The sequence below is a fragment of the Poecilia reticulata genome, linkage group LG13, assembly GCF_000633615.1.
Source record: "Poecilia reticulata strain Guanapo linkage group LG13, Guppy_female_1.0+MT, whole genome shotgun sequence".
NCBI lineage: Eukaryota > Metazoa > Chordata > Actinopteri > Cyprinodontiformes > Poeciliidae > Poecilia > Poecilia reticulata.
In genome coordinates this window covers 23,651,382-23,665,691 of record NC_024343.1, presented here as the reverse complement: position 1 = coordinate 23,665,691, position 14,310 = coordinate 23,651,382, and the positions used below count along the sequence as shown (strand labels likewise).

Below are 14,310 nucleotides of genomic sequence, written 5' to 3'. Positions count from 1 at the left end.
CAGTGAGGTTTACAATAATCCTTACTTTGAAGAATAAAATCTTTATTATGTACACCCATTTTTTACATTCAGTGACAAAGACCCAGCAAATTGAAGTTGGACATGAACAAAAATTTTCTAAATATGAACATTTACATGATCAATGTGCAGCCTTACTCACAAACTGAGAAATACACAGGGCATTCAGATATATATTTCAACTTGTGTGTGACACGTTTCTTCTCCCACATCTGTTGTATGTTTTTGCTTTTCTTATTTGTCCTGCACTTATGTCATGATTCTTCAATCCAATAACCTTATCATGAACTCTTTGAAAAACGAAGAGAACACCAAAAGCCTCCAAGTCTTCCTGCAGTGATTCTCGCTGTAATCGGTCCACTACCCCTCTGCTTCCAGGTGCTCCTCTGGCTTCTCCCCTCCAACCTGAGGCAGACTGAGGTCGTAGCCATCTGCTGTGATCTGACACTGAGGTAGCATCTCCTCCAGCAGGATGATCACCAACCCTGGACTTGAAATCCTCGGGAGAGAGGACACACTCAGATGCTTTAGCTGCCTTCAGTACACAGACACAGAAAAAGGAGAGCATCATTACACAACTAGTTACTTTGCTTTAGAATAATGGTGTTGAAAGTGTGACGTAAAGGCCATTTGTGCATCCTGGACTGGTTTTGTTTGGCTCGCAACTCTATTGTGAGAATGATCTGAATTCAACCTGCATCCACAGGCTTATAAAGATGGAGAGTTTTTTTTAATTGAGGCAACATTTTTACCACCAAATTAGAGTCTTACAATGGAAACTGTTACCTACAACACACATTTTAAGTATTACACTTTTTCTATTTCCTTAATTTCATAGTGAATAAGACAACATGTAGGGCTCTGCATTTATCATATCATTAATCAGTATGTTGACAAATTTCTTACGACAAGAAGTTTGATTAATCATTGTCGAGAAAAATTCAAATAAATGATGTTTATAAAAACAAAACCAACCGTATTGCCGGGGTTTTCATTTTTACTATTTTCTCTACTGTTTATTCAGGGGGAGTATTATATTTATGATACTCTTATTTTCATATTTACATTTCTTAATAAATACCAATAAATTTGAAAACATGATTAAATTCAGTTACTGTGTAGTTTAATCAACTTCTTTATATGACTGGCGTCCTAAAGAAGTGAATTACAAATGGGTATGTTTTGTCAAGAGCAGTATCTATGTTTGCAGAGCTACGACTTACTGTGTCATGTCAGAGAAAAAGGGACCCAAATCCTGTTGTTAATGCAGAGAATAAGCAACTTTAAAATATTTTTTCCAATCGAACCCAAAAGAAGTTGCAAACCGGATGCCTTTCTTTAATAAGGAAAATATGCAAAACTTTGGATCTACAATGATTGAAATATTCTTTTCCTACAAGAAATTCATAAGCTTAGTTTATTGTTGAGCAGATTAAGATTATTTTAGTTAAAGAAAAAGAGTAGATATGTCTTGGTAATTTTGGAATATAAAAAAAAAAGGTTTGGACCACCGCGCTGCAGACTGTAGGATGCACTGAGTATAGAGCTCACCTGAGATTCCTGAGAGCAGCCAGGCCGCCCACGGTTATCCTCGGACACTGAGAGATGTCCAGCTCCTCCAGAGAGTCCTGGAACTTGTGGAGTCCTGCCAGGAACCAGTCGTCCACCTCAGGACAGCCTTGGAGCTTAAGAGTCCGCACAGGTTGCCTCTCTGCAGGTATTGATAAATCCAATCAAAAACAGGACCAACACATTCAGTGACTACGAAAAACTAAAGAGCAGAGAGGAATCATCTGCATAACAGCATATTACCCAGGTTGGACAGTCCTACGTAGTTGATGATGGTGTGACTCATGTCTACTTCTTCCACAGGTGTGTCCTTGTAGTTCAGGAAATCCCAGTTGAATTTGCCCCTTGAGTCGGCGCGGAACCACTCGGACTGGCCCACAAACCTGCAGAAGTAACAGAAGTTATGATGAACGGAGAGAGGAGGCTGATGATTCGAAAAGCAGTTCATATGTGAGGTGTCCATATGAACAACAGCTTGTTGCAGAAGTTATAGTTCTTTATTTATAGCTTTAAAGAATAATTTCAAAGGAACTAATTTCTTAAATAATTTGAATCTTTTTTCTACAAAGATGTCTTAAATTTTTGGAGTAAAAACCTGAATTTTCAACAAAAATGTATTTGGGTTGTATCACTTAAATCAAGAATTAGAAGAATTTGGTAAACTTAGTCTCAAGGTTCAAAAATGTCCTGTGGCCCAGGGGCCTGCAGTGGGTCCTTTTCACACCATATGTGTTGACAAGTTCATAATAAACATTTAATCAGAAGGAGCAGTAGTAAATGTGGAAAACATCCAGTTACCCGACAAAGAATTTATAGAACAACTGAAAATAATGCAGAGGGATGTGAGGAGGAGCCACTTACCTAAAGCCTCCTCCTAGATTTAGAATATAATATGCAGATGCTATGTCTGGGCCATAAAGCTTGTGGGTGTAACCATAGTAACTGTAAAAGACAGAAGAGAAAATGGGATTAGGCATGACTTGGTTACCAAAGTCCAGGTTTGGCAAGGTCATATCTTAAAAACTCCTCAAGTATTTGCTATTCAGAAGATGCCGGACAAAGTGTTAGAGTTGGCTTTGGTTGTCTTAATGAAGACTACAATACTTCCAACAGATTTGGCTGTTAGGGAATATTGTCAGATGTGAAAAACATCTCAGTAACGGTGTGGAAACTAAAGGTGCAAAGCCCATCACAATTACTGTTTAAAAGTGCAGTTGGAAACTTCGGAGCAACAGGTCAGTCAGAAACAAACTTCTCAGCAAGATATAGCAGCTTATTTAAGTCAATAATTCATTAATGAATTATGAAATGATCAAATGCCAAATTTTCACTTACAAAAAAGACATTTTCACATATTACAAGTAAAATAATCTGCCAGTGGAATCAGTACATTTCCATCACTATTAAGAAATTATTGATTTAAATTAAACTAACTGACTTATACTATATCATCCTGAAAAGATACTTGCAAGTTATTTGTCTTATTTCAAGCGAATTAGAAATTAGACCAAAAATACTTGGTAAGGTTTTGTGTTTTTTGCAGTGTGATTGAAAGGTGTCCAGTTCCTGTGGCTAAAGAAGTCCAAATTATCATAACCCCAAATTAAGGGCACCGTCTCCAAATTTGGTGCGGTGCATTTTGATCAAACATTTCTACTTTAGACTCATATGTTTGCATTTTTAATAGGGACTACAACAATGATGGAATAATGATTTTCTGATGAAAAGGATTTATGAAAAAATTCTGTACACACATTCTAATATGTAGGCCCATAGAAATAATAGTACCAAGCTAATTTGTCCCGTTGTCTTGAAAACTGAACTGAGTGTTTTTTAAAAACTCTAATTGTTCCACTGTTATGTTGCTCAAAATGTACCAAATGTAGCTCTTTGACACATAAAACCTTGCTTGTCTCACAAGTTCTTCTTTCGCAGCTGGTCCTTCCCAATCCGGGACTTCCAGTTCAGGAGCGCCTCTACATCATAGAAACGCTGTGCGAGGAAGTCAAGAGACTTGGACACGACAGAAGCAGGAGATGCTGAGCTGGAGCCCCACTGTCGCCTAGCAACGAGGAGGACAGCAACCCGCTGGCAGCACCTATGTAAAGACTGGAAAGAGACAGACGATCTATGAAAAGAGGGCATGAACAGACACTGTGCTGGTAGAAATGGAAACATAAAGAAATAAAGGAGAAAATATAATAATAGAACAACAACGCTGTGCTGTGTTCAGCAATATAAAAGAATTAAGGAACATACAGTCCTGTTGTCTGAGATCATACTACCACGACATTAGCTAACCCATTACCTAATCCTAACTTAAAGCAGTTTATAACGAAACAATTGGCTCAGAGTAAACACGGCCGATCTACAAAACACACACTCCAAGATTGAACCTGACTTTTTGTTCTTTATATATCACATTTCTCGCTGGGTTTAGCAGAAGTTTAAAGGATAACTCACTATCAAGGGTGCCGACATGACAGCAACTTCCGACAGTAAGCCGTGTAGGACAAACATTCCGCTTTCGCCTCTGGGATTCTACAGAGCCGTTTTTCTTCCTATCACCACTAGATGTCGCAAAGTGAATGCCTCTGAAAGGCGAACTGTCGGAATAATTTGAAAGTTAATAAGTTAAAGTTCAGAAATCAACATTCTTAGTTCAGTATTAAGCATAATACTTAAATCTTTCATTTTAAAAAAATTTTATAGAAAAGGAATTTAATAGACTTTCTGATAGCCCCTGTGTCTCAAAATGTGATCATTTAAAATTTTTTGTTGCTGTTTCAAAGTTACATAAAATCAGAAAGAAAGAGCTTGATTGAACCTGCAGATTTATCACAATGCAGACAGGTAAAATGTGAATATTTACCACAAACAAATTAAAATAATAAAAAAATACTTTTTCGCATAATGTTTGCCATCCGACATGTTGACATTTTTCAAATGCGAGTAGCTTAAATGAATTTCATGTATGACAATCTTTGATTTAATGTAAAATTTGGGTGAAATAACATTAAAAAACAAAGACAGTTCTATGTAACTCCAAAAATAAAAACTCTCCAACTTTTGTACAGTTTCTGTTGATTTTTTAAAAATATTTAAAGTATTTTAGTTCTAAATACAAGTTGTATACTTTTGAAATGTGCTTCTTGTTGTTAAGCCCACTGATGTCAACAGTTACTTTGTAGAATTGTTCTTTGTGCTACAAGGTGATTTAAAATATTCTCTGAAGTTTCCCCACTCAAACGCGACACTTTTTACTTGAGTTAAGATGCATTTTACAAACCGAGAGGGACCCAGAGATGTTTCATCATCGAAATAAGGTTTGTGTTGCTGACCATGTAACTTTCTCTCCTAGAATTTTGATATTGTTCACAGATTAGATTCACTCCAGATTTCTCTGTTTGGATGTACGGTAGTCATTAAGGACAGTTTTTATCAGTTTGCATATTGTATTGTATTGTTCCTTTTCCTTGTCTTTTACAGAAAAAGCACATAATTTGTGAAAAAGTTGAAGGCGATCAGGGCTCACACAACAAGAACAACAACAATAACAACAACAACAGCTGGATAAATTATTGGCTGCAGCGCTTGTACAATTTAGTAAGTCCCTTTTTCTATTCATACAACTAATGTAGAAGTTTGGAAAAATCTGGACTGTCTGGAATTTATTCTGGTGATTTGATTTAGTTATTTGTTTTTTTTTTCTTTGTTTGTTTTTACGTCAAAGCTTAAAGATATTGGATTTCCAACGAGTGGAACCACTCAAACAAGCTATTCGTCTCAGGAGAAAAAACAACAGAAGACGAGGAAGAAGAAGAATTTCTGGGGACTATTTGATTGCTTCATGGTAAGTTTGATCAAATCTAGCACTTTATATGCTTGATTTTGGACTTGATTCTCCTGTAGCTCTGCAGGTTGATCTTTTTTATCCTAATGAGCTTGTTGTTTGTCTGACAGAGAATAATACAAGTGCATCCTGATACTGATGATGATGATGCTCAGGATCAAAAGAGAAGGTAACCAACTCCTGTTCTTACAGACTGGTTGTAACGTGTCCAACATTTTGACTCATGACAATCACTAATCTTTGTGTAATTCTTCAGGATTCTAGTTCCTTGATAATGTTTCACAAATAAGAACAAGAAAAATGTGCTGAGCATTCAACCTTAAATTAAATACAGTGGAACCCACTGGCTTCAGTTGTCACCTAATTAGTACATAGATCCCTCACAGGATTAACACTGAGGTGTAAGCAGTGCAGTCACTTCGCCCGTATTGCATGTGTGTAGGGAACGAAATCATTAAAATGAATCATAGTTCAATATATAGAAATGAAAAGGTGTGAAACATACCAATACATACCAGTACTGTAGTCACTATTGAATTACCGTAAGTTTTTCTGTTATATAAGATTTCTTTTCACTTTACAGCCAACTTCTAAAGGAAACTAAGACGCAACAGTATAGGAGCTATAAAGAAGCGGACACTTCCTCGAAGCACAACGTTCCCACAAAGTACCTCCACCACGACACATTAAGTCTGAACAGATTAATTGTTATAATTATACTGAACAATTCTATTTGTTTGTGTTTGTGCAGATTCACTACAATCCAGGTCCAGTCCACTTGTATGGAACATCAGAATGCGACGTTACTTGGGTAAAAAAAACATCTGCAACCTGTAATTACGCACATTACCACCAGGAACAATGAAACTGAAAATGTTCTGTCATTAAACGCCATGATGCTAATGTGACTATGTGCATTTTTGCATCAGATTCCCAAACGTCAATATGATCTGCTACATGAACGCCAGCCTGCAGACCTTGCTTACGCTCAAGAAGTTCGTGGAGGACATCAAATCCCAGGAGGACGTGTTGGCACTGTGTCCCGAGGCTCAGCTCATGAGGTGCAGCAAGAACACATTCACAGACACACATAGAGAGATCTGTGATTCGAAGACAACGTCAAACAGCAGCCTTTATTTTCCAGATGTTTCCTAGACATTGTGAAATGTCACGGCTCGCCTGATTCAAAATTGAAACTGGAGGTGGTTATAAGGTTTAAGAACGTCCTCTCTTTCCAGGCCCCGGAGTTTGGATATGAAGGCATGAAAGTTAGTCAGCTGCTTCACATGGATCTGTGTTTCACCTGGCTGCAGGGTTTGACATTGATTTAACTCTGCGTGTTCTGGTGCGATTAGGACGCCCATGAGTTCCTGACAGCTGTGTTGGATCAGATGAAGAACCTGCTGCCCCCTCTGACAAAGACAGCGGCCACTATAGGGAAAAGATACAGGTGCCCAGTTCAGACACATCTAGAGTTCAAAATGCGGAACACAAGGATGTGCAAAGGGTAAAAGCACTCTTCTGCCCAGAACTAAACATACATTTCTTCCTGTTTGTCCTGAGAAATGTTTATTATCTCAATAGGAAACAAGTGTAATATTTTCTGCTTCTTACCTGTGTGAACCTTTGATCTGCAGTTGTGGTGTTAAATCCATAAGAGAGGAGGGTTTCATCATGCTCTCTCTGGACCTGATTGCTGGAGGTTCAGTGCAGAACATGCTCAACATGCACCAGAAGGTATAAGAAACTCATCCATTTAATTCACCCATCATTCAGACAATGTATTTATGATTCTTTGTGGTTTTTGTGCTGTAAATAACTCAGTTTGTTTTATCCACAGGAAAGACAGCTAGAGTTTAAGTGCGAGTGTGGAGGAAATAAATCAGTTCTGCAGTCTAGATTTCTGACCCTTCCCAAGTGAGTGGCAACATCTTTTTCTAAATGTCGTCTGCAAAATGTGAAGTTATTAGATGTGTTTCTGTACAATAAAGTCTAAAGCATCAGTTTCTCATCTACAGATATTTGATTTTGCAACTAAAGAGGTTCACTTTCACAGAGAACCTGGTGATGATCAAACTGGAGGACCCCATCATTTTGTGCAGGGAGATGACAGTAGCTGGCCACCAGGTACACAGATTTGTACAAAACCAAAAATTGAGAGGTACTGTGTGGATAATGTGTGATTGTGACAGGACAGTTGTGTGTGACGCTCACAGTTTTTGCCTCTGAATCTTCACAGTACAGCCTGGTCAGCGTCATCAGCCATGTAGGATCTTCAGCAAAGACAGGTCAGATAACATCTTACGTCTGTCTAATTTTGTTTTAATTTGACTAGAGCTTAAATTTAACCTTCAAATTTTAAGCTAAAAAAAAAGCCTAGACACTTGGCCATTCTTTAAATCCCAAAGTTCTCATCTATTCTTTTTCTTTTAGGACACTACGTGAGCGATGGGCTACACCCAGAGCAGTCCTTGGAGGACGGAAACGATCGATGGCTCCACTTTAATGACATTTATGTGATGGAAACAAATGGAACAGTCGTTTCTGAGATGTGTAGAGAGGAGTCTTATATCCTTGTCTACCAGAGGAGGGTAAGACAATCCACACCGTGAAGCTGGTTAGTTTATTTCACCTCACTACATGTCAATATTTTGTTGTCTGTTTTTAGGAGTGGCCCTCTCTGCTATGACGACCCAGCCCTCAGGAGGAGGGGCACACCCCAGAGAGCCTGGTTCCTCCCAAGGTTTCTTCCTGCAGGGGAGTTCTTCCTTGCCACTGTTTGCCAAGTCACAAATGTACTTTGTCACCAGATTGGACTGCAAGTGACAGAACACAGTCTAAGTGGCTTGCTCTCTGGGAGTTATAAAATTAAAAACTGTACAAACCCAGTTCAATAGCCAGAAAGAAGAATGATTTTTTTTTTCTGGATATAACTTGGTCCACAAGCAGACCAGAGAAGGGTTGGAAGAAAGACCTGCCACATCTAGAACGAGAGCAAGAGAGCAGGACTACTGGTATCACATGTAGTGTGACCGAGTCAGTCAAAAATACAGTGACGGTCACCAGATATAAAGTTAACGTTTCCGAGATGCATTAGGTCAGGGGTGTCCAAACTTTTGGCCACATAGGTCAAAACTGTGGACTCAAATGTAGCCACAGGCCAAAAACAACAACCTAAAATCAAGCAAATAAAGAAGCCTGATAACCTGGAAGGGATTTTTACAACGGTGCATTAGGGCCATTGTAGATAGAAAAAGGAATACGTTTCTGCCAAAAACTCAGAAAGTTTGTGATTAATTTCAGAAATTTTCTAGAAAACTTGAACATTTTTGACAATTGAAATTCAGAAATTTCAGAGTTTTTTGTAGAAAATATCTGATACTAATCTAAAAATGTAATTTTTTTGGTTTTAGAAAATTTCTGAGATTGCTCTCAATTTTTTTTTTAGCAGAAATGCAATACTTTTTTTCCCCCTATGGTCCTAATATGCCGTAGCAGAATTTACACGTTTGCTGTATTAAAAGGGAGATGATTCTTTATTGTATTAAATTTAAAATAGTTTTTTCTTTTAATACAGTATTTTCAGTAATAAGAACAAGATTCGGGTCTGTTTGTTTCAAAGTACTTGCTATATTTTATCCGTTTAAGAACGAATAAAAGCGGATTTGGGTGCAGCAAAATTGGATTTTCAGTAAAAAAAAACCTCTGGATGAACATGGTTTTATTTTTAGTTAAAACTTGGTTATAAAAACACACATATTTTGAGTTGTACTTTACATTTTATGTTGGTAAGAAATTTGACCCTGATTACTAATTAAAAATCTTACATCCTTAACTTGCGTCCATGTTGGTAAAGAACAACACAGACATGATACCATTACAGCCTGCAGACTGATTTTTGAGAAGTAAAGTGAAACATGTGCTTCAGTAGATTCATAGTGATGTAAGTAGCTTCCAACAGTTATGAAAAGGTGATTTCTGTTGGAGTTCATGGAGTGTAGACTTTATGACATCTATGTTGGATGATACAGATGTCATCCACTTCATGTTTTGCAAAAGGGTCAGAAAAATGTGTTAAATCACAGAGAAATGGTTCATTGTGTCTTCTGCTCTGCTGAGGTAGTGACGATGATAACTACCAGCGTCTGTAAGAAGGTCAAAGCAATCTTGAAAAAGTCTCTTTGAGAAAGCAGTTTGTGTGTATGATTGAATTAATGGGTTAATAGATTCTGCTTTATTCTTATCTTAGAAAAAAAAAACATATCTGTGTCCAGTTCTCTGCCAAACTCCTCAAAACATCACCGTCATCTGATCAAAAGCTTCTGTGTTTTGAACTTGCGTTACTGAATAATTGATAAGGTTTTGAGAACTTTTACCTGCTGTTTGATGTCCTGGTTTTATGTTTGTTCACATTCATGAATTTTTGATTGCTTCTGAATGGACTTTAGAAAAACAAACCTTGTGTTAATCTGAAGTTGGAGGTCAACAAAACAAAGTAGCTCAGGCTTTTATTCTGTGCCATGAAAAGTTCATGTGGTCTGCAAAATGTTGAGAAAAGCATCAAAATATCTTTTAAATGTTGGCATTATATTAATGATACTGTTATGTAAAATCAATACACTTATCAGTAATCTCAATTTCTTTAATGAGGAAAAACTGAAGGATTTGTAAAAATATTATTTTATCTGTAGGTACATTCACGTGTCACTGATGACCAAATAGTTATTGAAAAGTCATATGCCATACATTTTGTTGAAAATCACAGGAAAATCTCTCAATAGGTTTGTTCTCTTTTTCTGTAGACTACGACTCCAACATTAACTTTCCACACAAACTTCCATTCGTAACATTCAGATGACACCACAAGATGGCGCTCTCCATTACAAGCTGATAGTAAGAGCATTTGGTCAGTGGCTTTTCACTGTCACAACTGTATTTCTGTTAAATGGGACAGAGCAAAAGTGCTTGCACAGTCTTTTTTTGCAGATGAAGTCAGAGGTTTTCCTAATGGCTGCTGGCCCGCGGCTCCTCTCTCTTTCCTAGAACTGCAGTGAGTGATGGCCCTGAGGGAGAACCACTACCATTAGCTGTATCTTTAGACGCTACCTCTTCTGTTCTTACAGAGATGAAACAAAGGTTCACAGACACACAAACACACACATGCATATATGTATGAGTGTATATATATGCACATATAATGTATATATATATGGAAAAAATTAAGAAATCACTGCACTGAACCCCATTATAAACCTCATGGTTTTTCCACCAAATGTTGATTTCTGAACTCTTCCTGAGTTAAAACATTAGTATTGTTGTTTATAAATGAATATGAACTTGTTTTGTTTGCATTATTTGAGGTCTGAAAGTAGTGCATATTTTTCATTATTTTGACGAGTTCTCATTTTCTGCTAATAAATCCTAAATATGTGAACATATATAAGGGCCTCTCATAAACGCTTGAATTTTAAAACAGGCCGTAGATCTAAATATGTACATTAGTTGATTGAAAACAAAACCATCGTTAAACTTAATTTGATTTTCAGCAGTGATAAAATAAAAGCCTTTAAAATTAAAATTAGAGTTTTGAAGGAATTGGTAAGTTTTCTTTGTAAAAGTTCAAAGAACTGTCATTGTTTGATGGCAATAGTTCGGTTTGTTCACAAACACATGACACTGACATTAAAATGTGCTTTAATTTTTCTTGTCCATAACAGATATTTTATCCAGCTGGAGGTTTCCAGGACAGCTTTGATATTTTGCCCCAACTCAGTTAACAATAACACCAACAACACCTACAATAACAATACGTCACCTAAAGCATGAATAGCTTATTTGTTCTTAAATACATACTAAGCTCAAAACTTTTAACTGCAGTCTCAATAATTTTTGTTCTCCTAATATGAAATTATTGAAGTACAATGTTGTTATGCATTTGTAGTTCTTGATGGGTGGACAGAAGTATTTCTCCTACTTTGTAAACTATTTGATTTTCTTTGAGCACTGTAACTTTAAGCGCCAATGGTTTCTGCTGCTCTCACACAACATATGGGGAAACCTGAGAACAGTACAGATCTCAGTGTACTGAGATCATAAGGAGAATAGACTGAATTATATAGTAAATGTGGAACATCAGGGATGCTGAGACCAGTCTCTTCTAAAATCCTTAACTGTGACTCAGAACTAGTACCTTGGGCTGGAATCAGAACATCTAAAGTTTTTTGTTGCGTAATCATTCATCCCAAACAAAAAGAATACCAAAAAATGTAATTATTTCTTTATAAAACCTTTATAAAGTATAACATGACTCAAGCTACAAATGAAAATGCCTCCCAATTTTCCAGCTTCTCCTGAATCAAATACATTTTTAACGAGAGAGAGTGAATTAGAAACCTGATTTTTGTGGGTGATTTGCTGAAATTAAGGGCAAATACAATTTCTTGTGCACTGTCTCATCTTATTCAGAAGGCTTTACATAATGGTAATATGCACGCCTGCACAAAAACACATGATCATCATCTTGTTATCTTTCTGTTCCACACATTTGCACCAATTTTCATTGACAGAATTAATCAGCGTGGTGATGAAACGCGGACCCAACCAAACGCTTGCCCTACCCAGCACACTTATCTTGTCGGGAGATGGGACTTAGAATAGCACATCAGACAAAAATAGCATAAGCTGAGCAGAGCATGTCATTAGATAAAGGCTTCCCTGACTAGAGGAGGCTGATATGTGTAAAAATCAATGCTAGTCACTCAAATCTTTATGAGATGTTGGGCACTGTGTTGTGCAAAAGCAGAATCTATTTCATGCATGTGCAGTCACAGATAAGTGCTTCCGTTTGGAGATCTGTTTGATAGGGGCTGCATGTCTCCACACGAGAACTACCAGCAGGGAGGGAGACGATTAAAAAACTAGCTCAAGGTTAGGTTTGGCTTTTCGTTTCAGAATTTAAACCAGAAACAAGAGCAAGTTTTCAAATCCTTCCGTAATGCGTTTATAAAACATCTGGCTATTCTTCATTATCACCATCATCATTATAACTTTAGCTAGAGCCTTGGCGACCTGTCCAGGGTTTAGCTTACCTTCAACCCGAAGAGAGCATCACTAGAACAGTTTAGGCAAAATATTTAAGAATTGAACAAACGTACACAAAATGTCACTATCACAACAACCTTAAAAAGCAACCTTATATGCAAAGAATAGTTGATTTGGGGTTTAGTTACTCTAAAAACTGATGTGACATTTAATGTTCTTGTTCAAGAGTAGCATGTTTAAAGCTTAAAAAAAGACATTAAAGGTATTTTGGACAATGATTTCAGATTGCTTAAATCACTGCTTTTAATCCATTAAGCTCCGTTTGTGATTGTGTCTCTAACTTTCCCCACTATTTTTTCTAAAAACTCGACTTATCCTGAAATCTAATATCTTGAGAACTGAATACATCATCACTCCCCCTTTAGGCGCCACAGAAGAAAACATTTAGATGTTTATCGAAACGTCGCTCTGTCACAGAGCAAAGCAAAGCCTGAACACGCTGAATCCTCATTAGGCTGGAGGCAGTTTTTCAAAGTGTCAGCTACATAGCAGAAAATAAATAATACAAACGGAAATAAAGGGATTTTCTGCAAGAGCTAATGATGCATCACATGTTCTTTGTAAACTGCTGCTGACCTCCAAACGTCTGCTTGACTTGCATCGTCTGTGAATGATGTCTATCGTCCACAACAATGACATTTTGTATGTTCTGTACCCACTTTGAGTTATCTGTTGTGTTTGCTGACAGTTTCTCTTTGAGTAAGTTTAATTAATGGAAGCAAATAAAAGCTTGTGTTTGAGAAAGAAAGGCCTGGGAGGGATATTTTGATTATTTATAAGCCTTTATATTATGCAAAGCTTTGCATTTGCCATTTTTTTAAAAGCCATGTAGTGCTTTTGGTTTATAAATAGATTAAAGCCAAATTAAGAGCCGTAAATTATACATTTCAGTCATTTGATATCATGTCACAATAATAGTTTCCAATTTTTCCCCCTCTCACTTTCTTAATGCTCATCTTTTTTTAACATCATTTGCTCTTCTTGCACTTAGCATAAAAAAAGATTTCTTCTGCAGGCTGACACCTGTACATTTTCACATAGCAGCACAGACTTGTCAGGGATTTTTAATGCAAAATCTAAACCCGCACACTTTTATTTCCGTTCACATTCATGCCGCTCCTCTGTCTTTGTCAGCAGAATATTAAGCCATGCCTAGTTGGGGGTAAAAACACCACTTTTAAAGCTCAAATGCGTGACAAACGCAAAAATACATGAAGAAAAAAGACTGAGAAGAGAGAAAGAGAATTCAGAATAACTCCAAGATTGAGTTGCAAATCATGAATACTAAATATGTCCATTCTGGTTTCTGGCAGTCCCTTCTTGGTGTCATCAATCACAACCTCGCTCCTGTACTCCATAGTGGTTTAAGCTGATAATGGACTCTGGGCTGAAGGCGATGCAGGTCCTCTCTGCCTCTGATCAAACTATGATTAACTAACCTCCTCAAGCAGCGAAGACTATTTCTAGGTTTAAACACCTTAAAATCTATTTCACAAATGTCTTTGCAAACTTGGACTACTTTCACTTGCACAGGCTTAGTCCGAAGCATCCAAAATCCTGGATAACTTATGATGTAACAGAATAGGTCTTAAAATTGTGTATGCAGAACAAGAAACACTTTGCTTAGAAAGAAACTAAAACCATGAGTGTGGCACAGCTTGTCTTTGTAGTGGTATAGAAATGCACCTAATTCCACACAGGTGGTTGTCAGGTGAGAAGTTCCGGTTGTTAAGGTGGGCGTGGTATATAAGGAGCTGCGGCGTTCATTC

At 37.2% G+C, this 14,310-nt stretch overlaps 2 protein-coding genes across 10 annotated transcripts; one reads left to right on the top strand and one right to left on the bottom strand.

Annotated features, from left to right (window-relative positions):
• Positions 1–21: 21 nt before the first annotated feature.
• On the bottom strand, positions 22–4,162 carry dmac2 (distal membrane arm assembly component 2). Of its 2 annotated transcripts, none has more exons than XM_008426126.1 (6): positions 4,051–4,162; positions 3,506–3,696; positions 2,449–2,529; positions 1,831–1,970; positions 1,570–1,729; positions 22–553 (listed from the first exon to the last, which is right to left on the bottom strand). In XM_008426126.1, exons 1-6 carry the CDS (start codon positions 4,105–4,107, stop codon positions 379–381), a joined length of 804 nt encoding a protein of 267 aa, XP_008424348.1. In that variant the 5' UTR covers positions 4,108–4,162; the 3' UTR covers positions 22–378. The 2 variants fall into 2 exon arrangements, with proteins under 2 accessions (XP_008424348.1, XP_008424349.1); XM_008426127.2 differs by having other exon boundaries at positions 22–517.
• A 594-nt stretch (positions 4,163–4,756) lies between these two features.
• On the top strand, positions 4,757–8,328 carry LOC103474862 (ubiquitin carboxyl-terminal hydrolase 37-like). 8 transcript variants are annotated; one of them, XM_008426121.2, is made up of 15 exons: positions 4,757–4,913; positions 5,077–5,193; positions 5,321–5,440; positions 5,551–5,609; positions 6,024–6,107; positions 6,192–6,251; positions 6,370–6,501; positions 6,585–6,708; positions 6,796–6,947; positions 7,078–7,177; positions 7,281–7,357; positions 7,497–7,601; positions 7,685–7,728; positions 7,874–8,031; positions 8,109–8,328. In XM_008426121.2, exons 1-15 carry the CDS (start codon positions 4,893–4,895, stop codon positions 8,127–8,129), a joined length of 1,374 nt encoding a protein of 457 aa, XP_008424343.1. In that variant the 5' UTR covers positions 4,757–4,892; the 3' UTR covers positions 8,130–8,328. The 8 variants fall into 8 exon arrangements, with proteins under 8 accessions (XP_008424343.1, XP_008424345.1, XP_017163670.1 ...); XM_008426120.2 differs by having other exon boundaries at positions 4,759–4,913; positions 7,459–7,567; positions 7,680–7,728; XM_008426123.2 differs by lacking the exon at positions 8,109–8,328 and having other exon boundaries at positions 7,459–7,567; positions 7,874–8,029.
• The last annotated feature ends 5,982 nt before the right edge of the window (positions 8,329–14,310 follow it).

Coding starts and splice junctions, on each gene's coding strand:
- dmac2 (XM_008426126.1), bottom strand. CDS start 4,107: ATGTTTGTCCTACACGGCTTACTGTCGGAAGTTGCTGTCATGTCGGCA. Junction 3,697..4,050: donor TCATGTCGGCACCCTTGATA/GTGAGTTATCCT, acceptor GTCTCTTTCCAG/TCTTTACATAGGTGCTGCCA. Junction 1,730..1,830: donor CGTAGGACTGTCCAACCTGG/GTAATATGCTGT, acceptor CAATACCTGCAG/AGAGGCAACCTGTGCGGACT.
- LOC103474862 (XM_008426120.2), top strand. CDS start 4,893: ATGTTTCATCATCGAAATAAG. Junction 6,108..6,191: donor AAGCACAACGTTCCCACAAA/GTACCTCCACCA, acceptor GTGTTTGTGCAG/ATTCACTACAATCCAGGTCC. Junction 7,358..7,458: donor AGATTTCTGACCCTTCCCAA/GTGAGTGGCAAC, acceptor TCTCATCTACAG/ATATTTGATTTTGCAACTAA.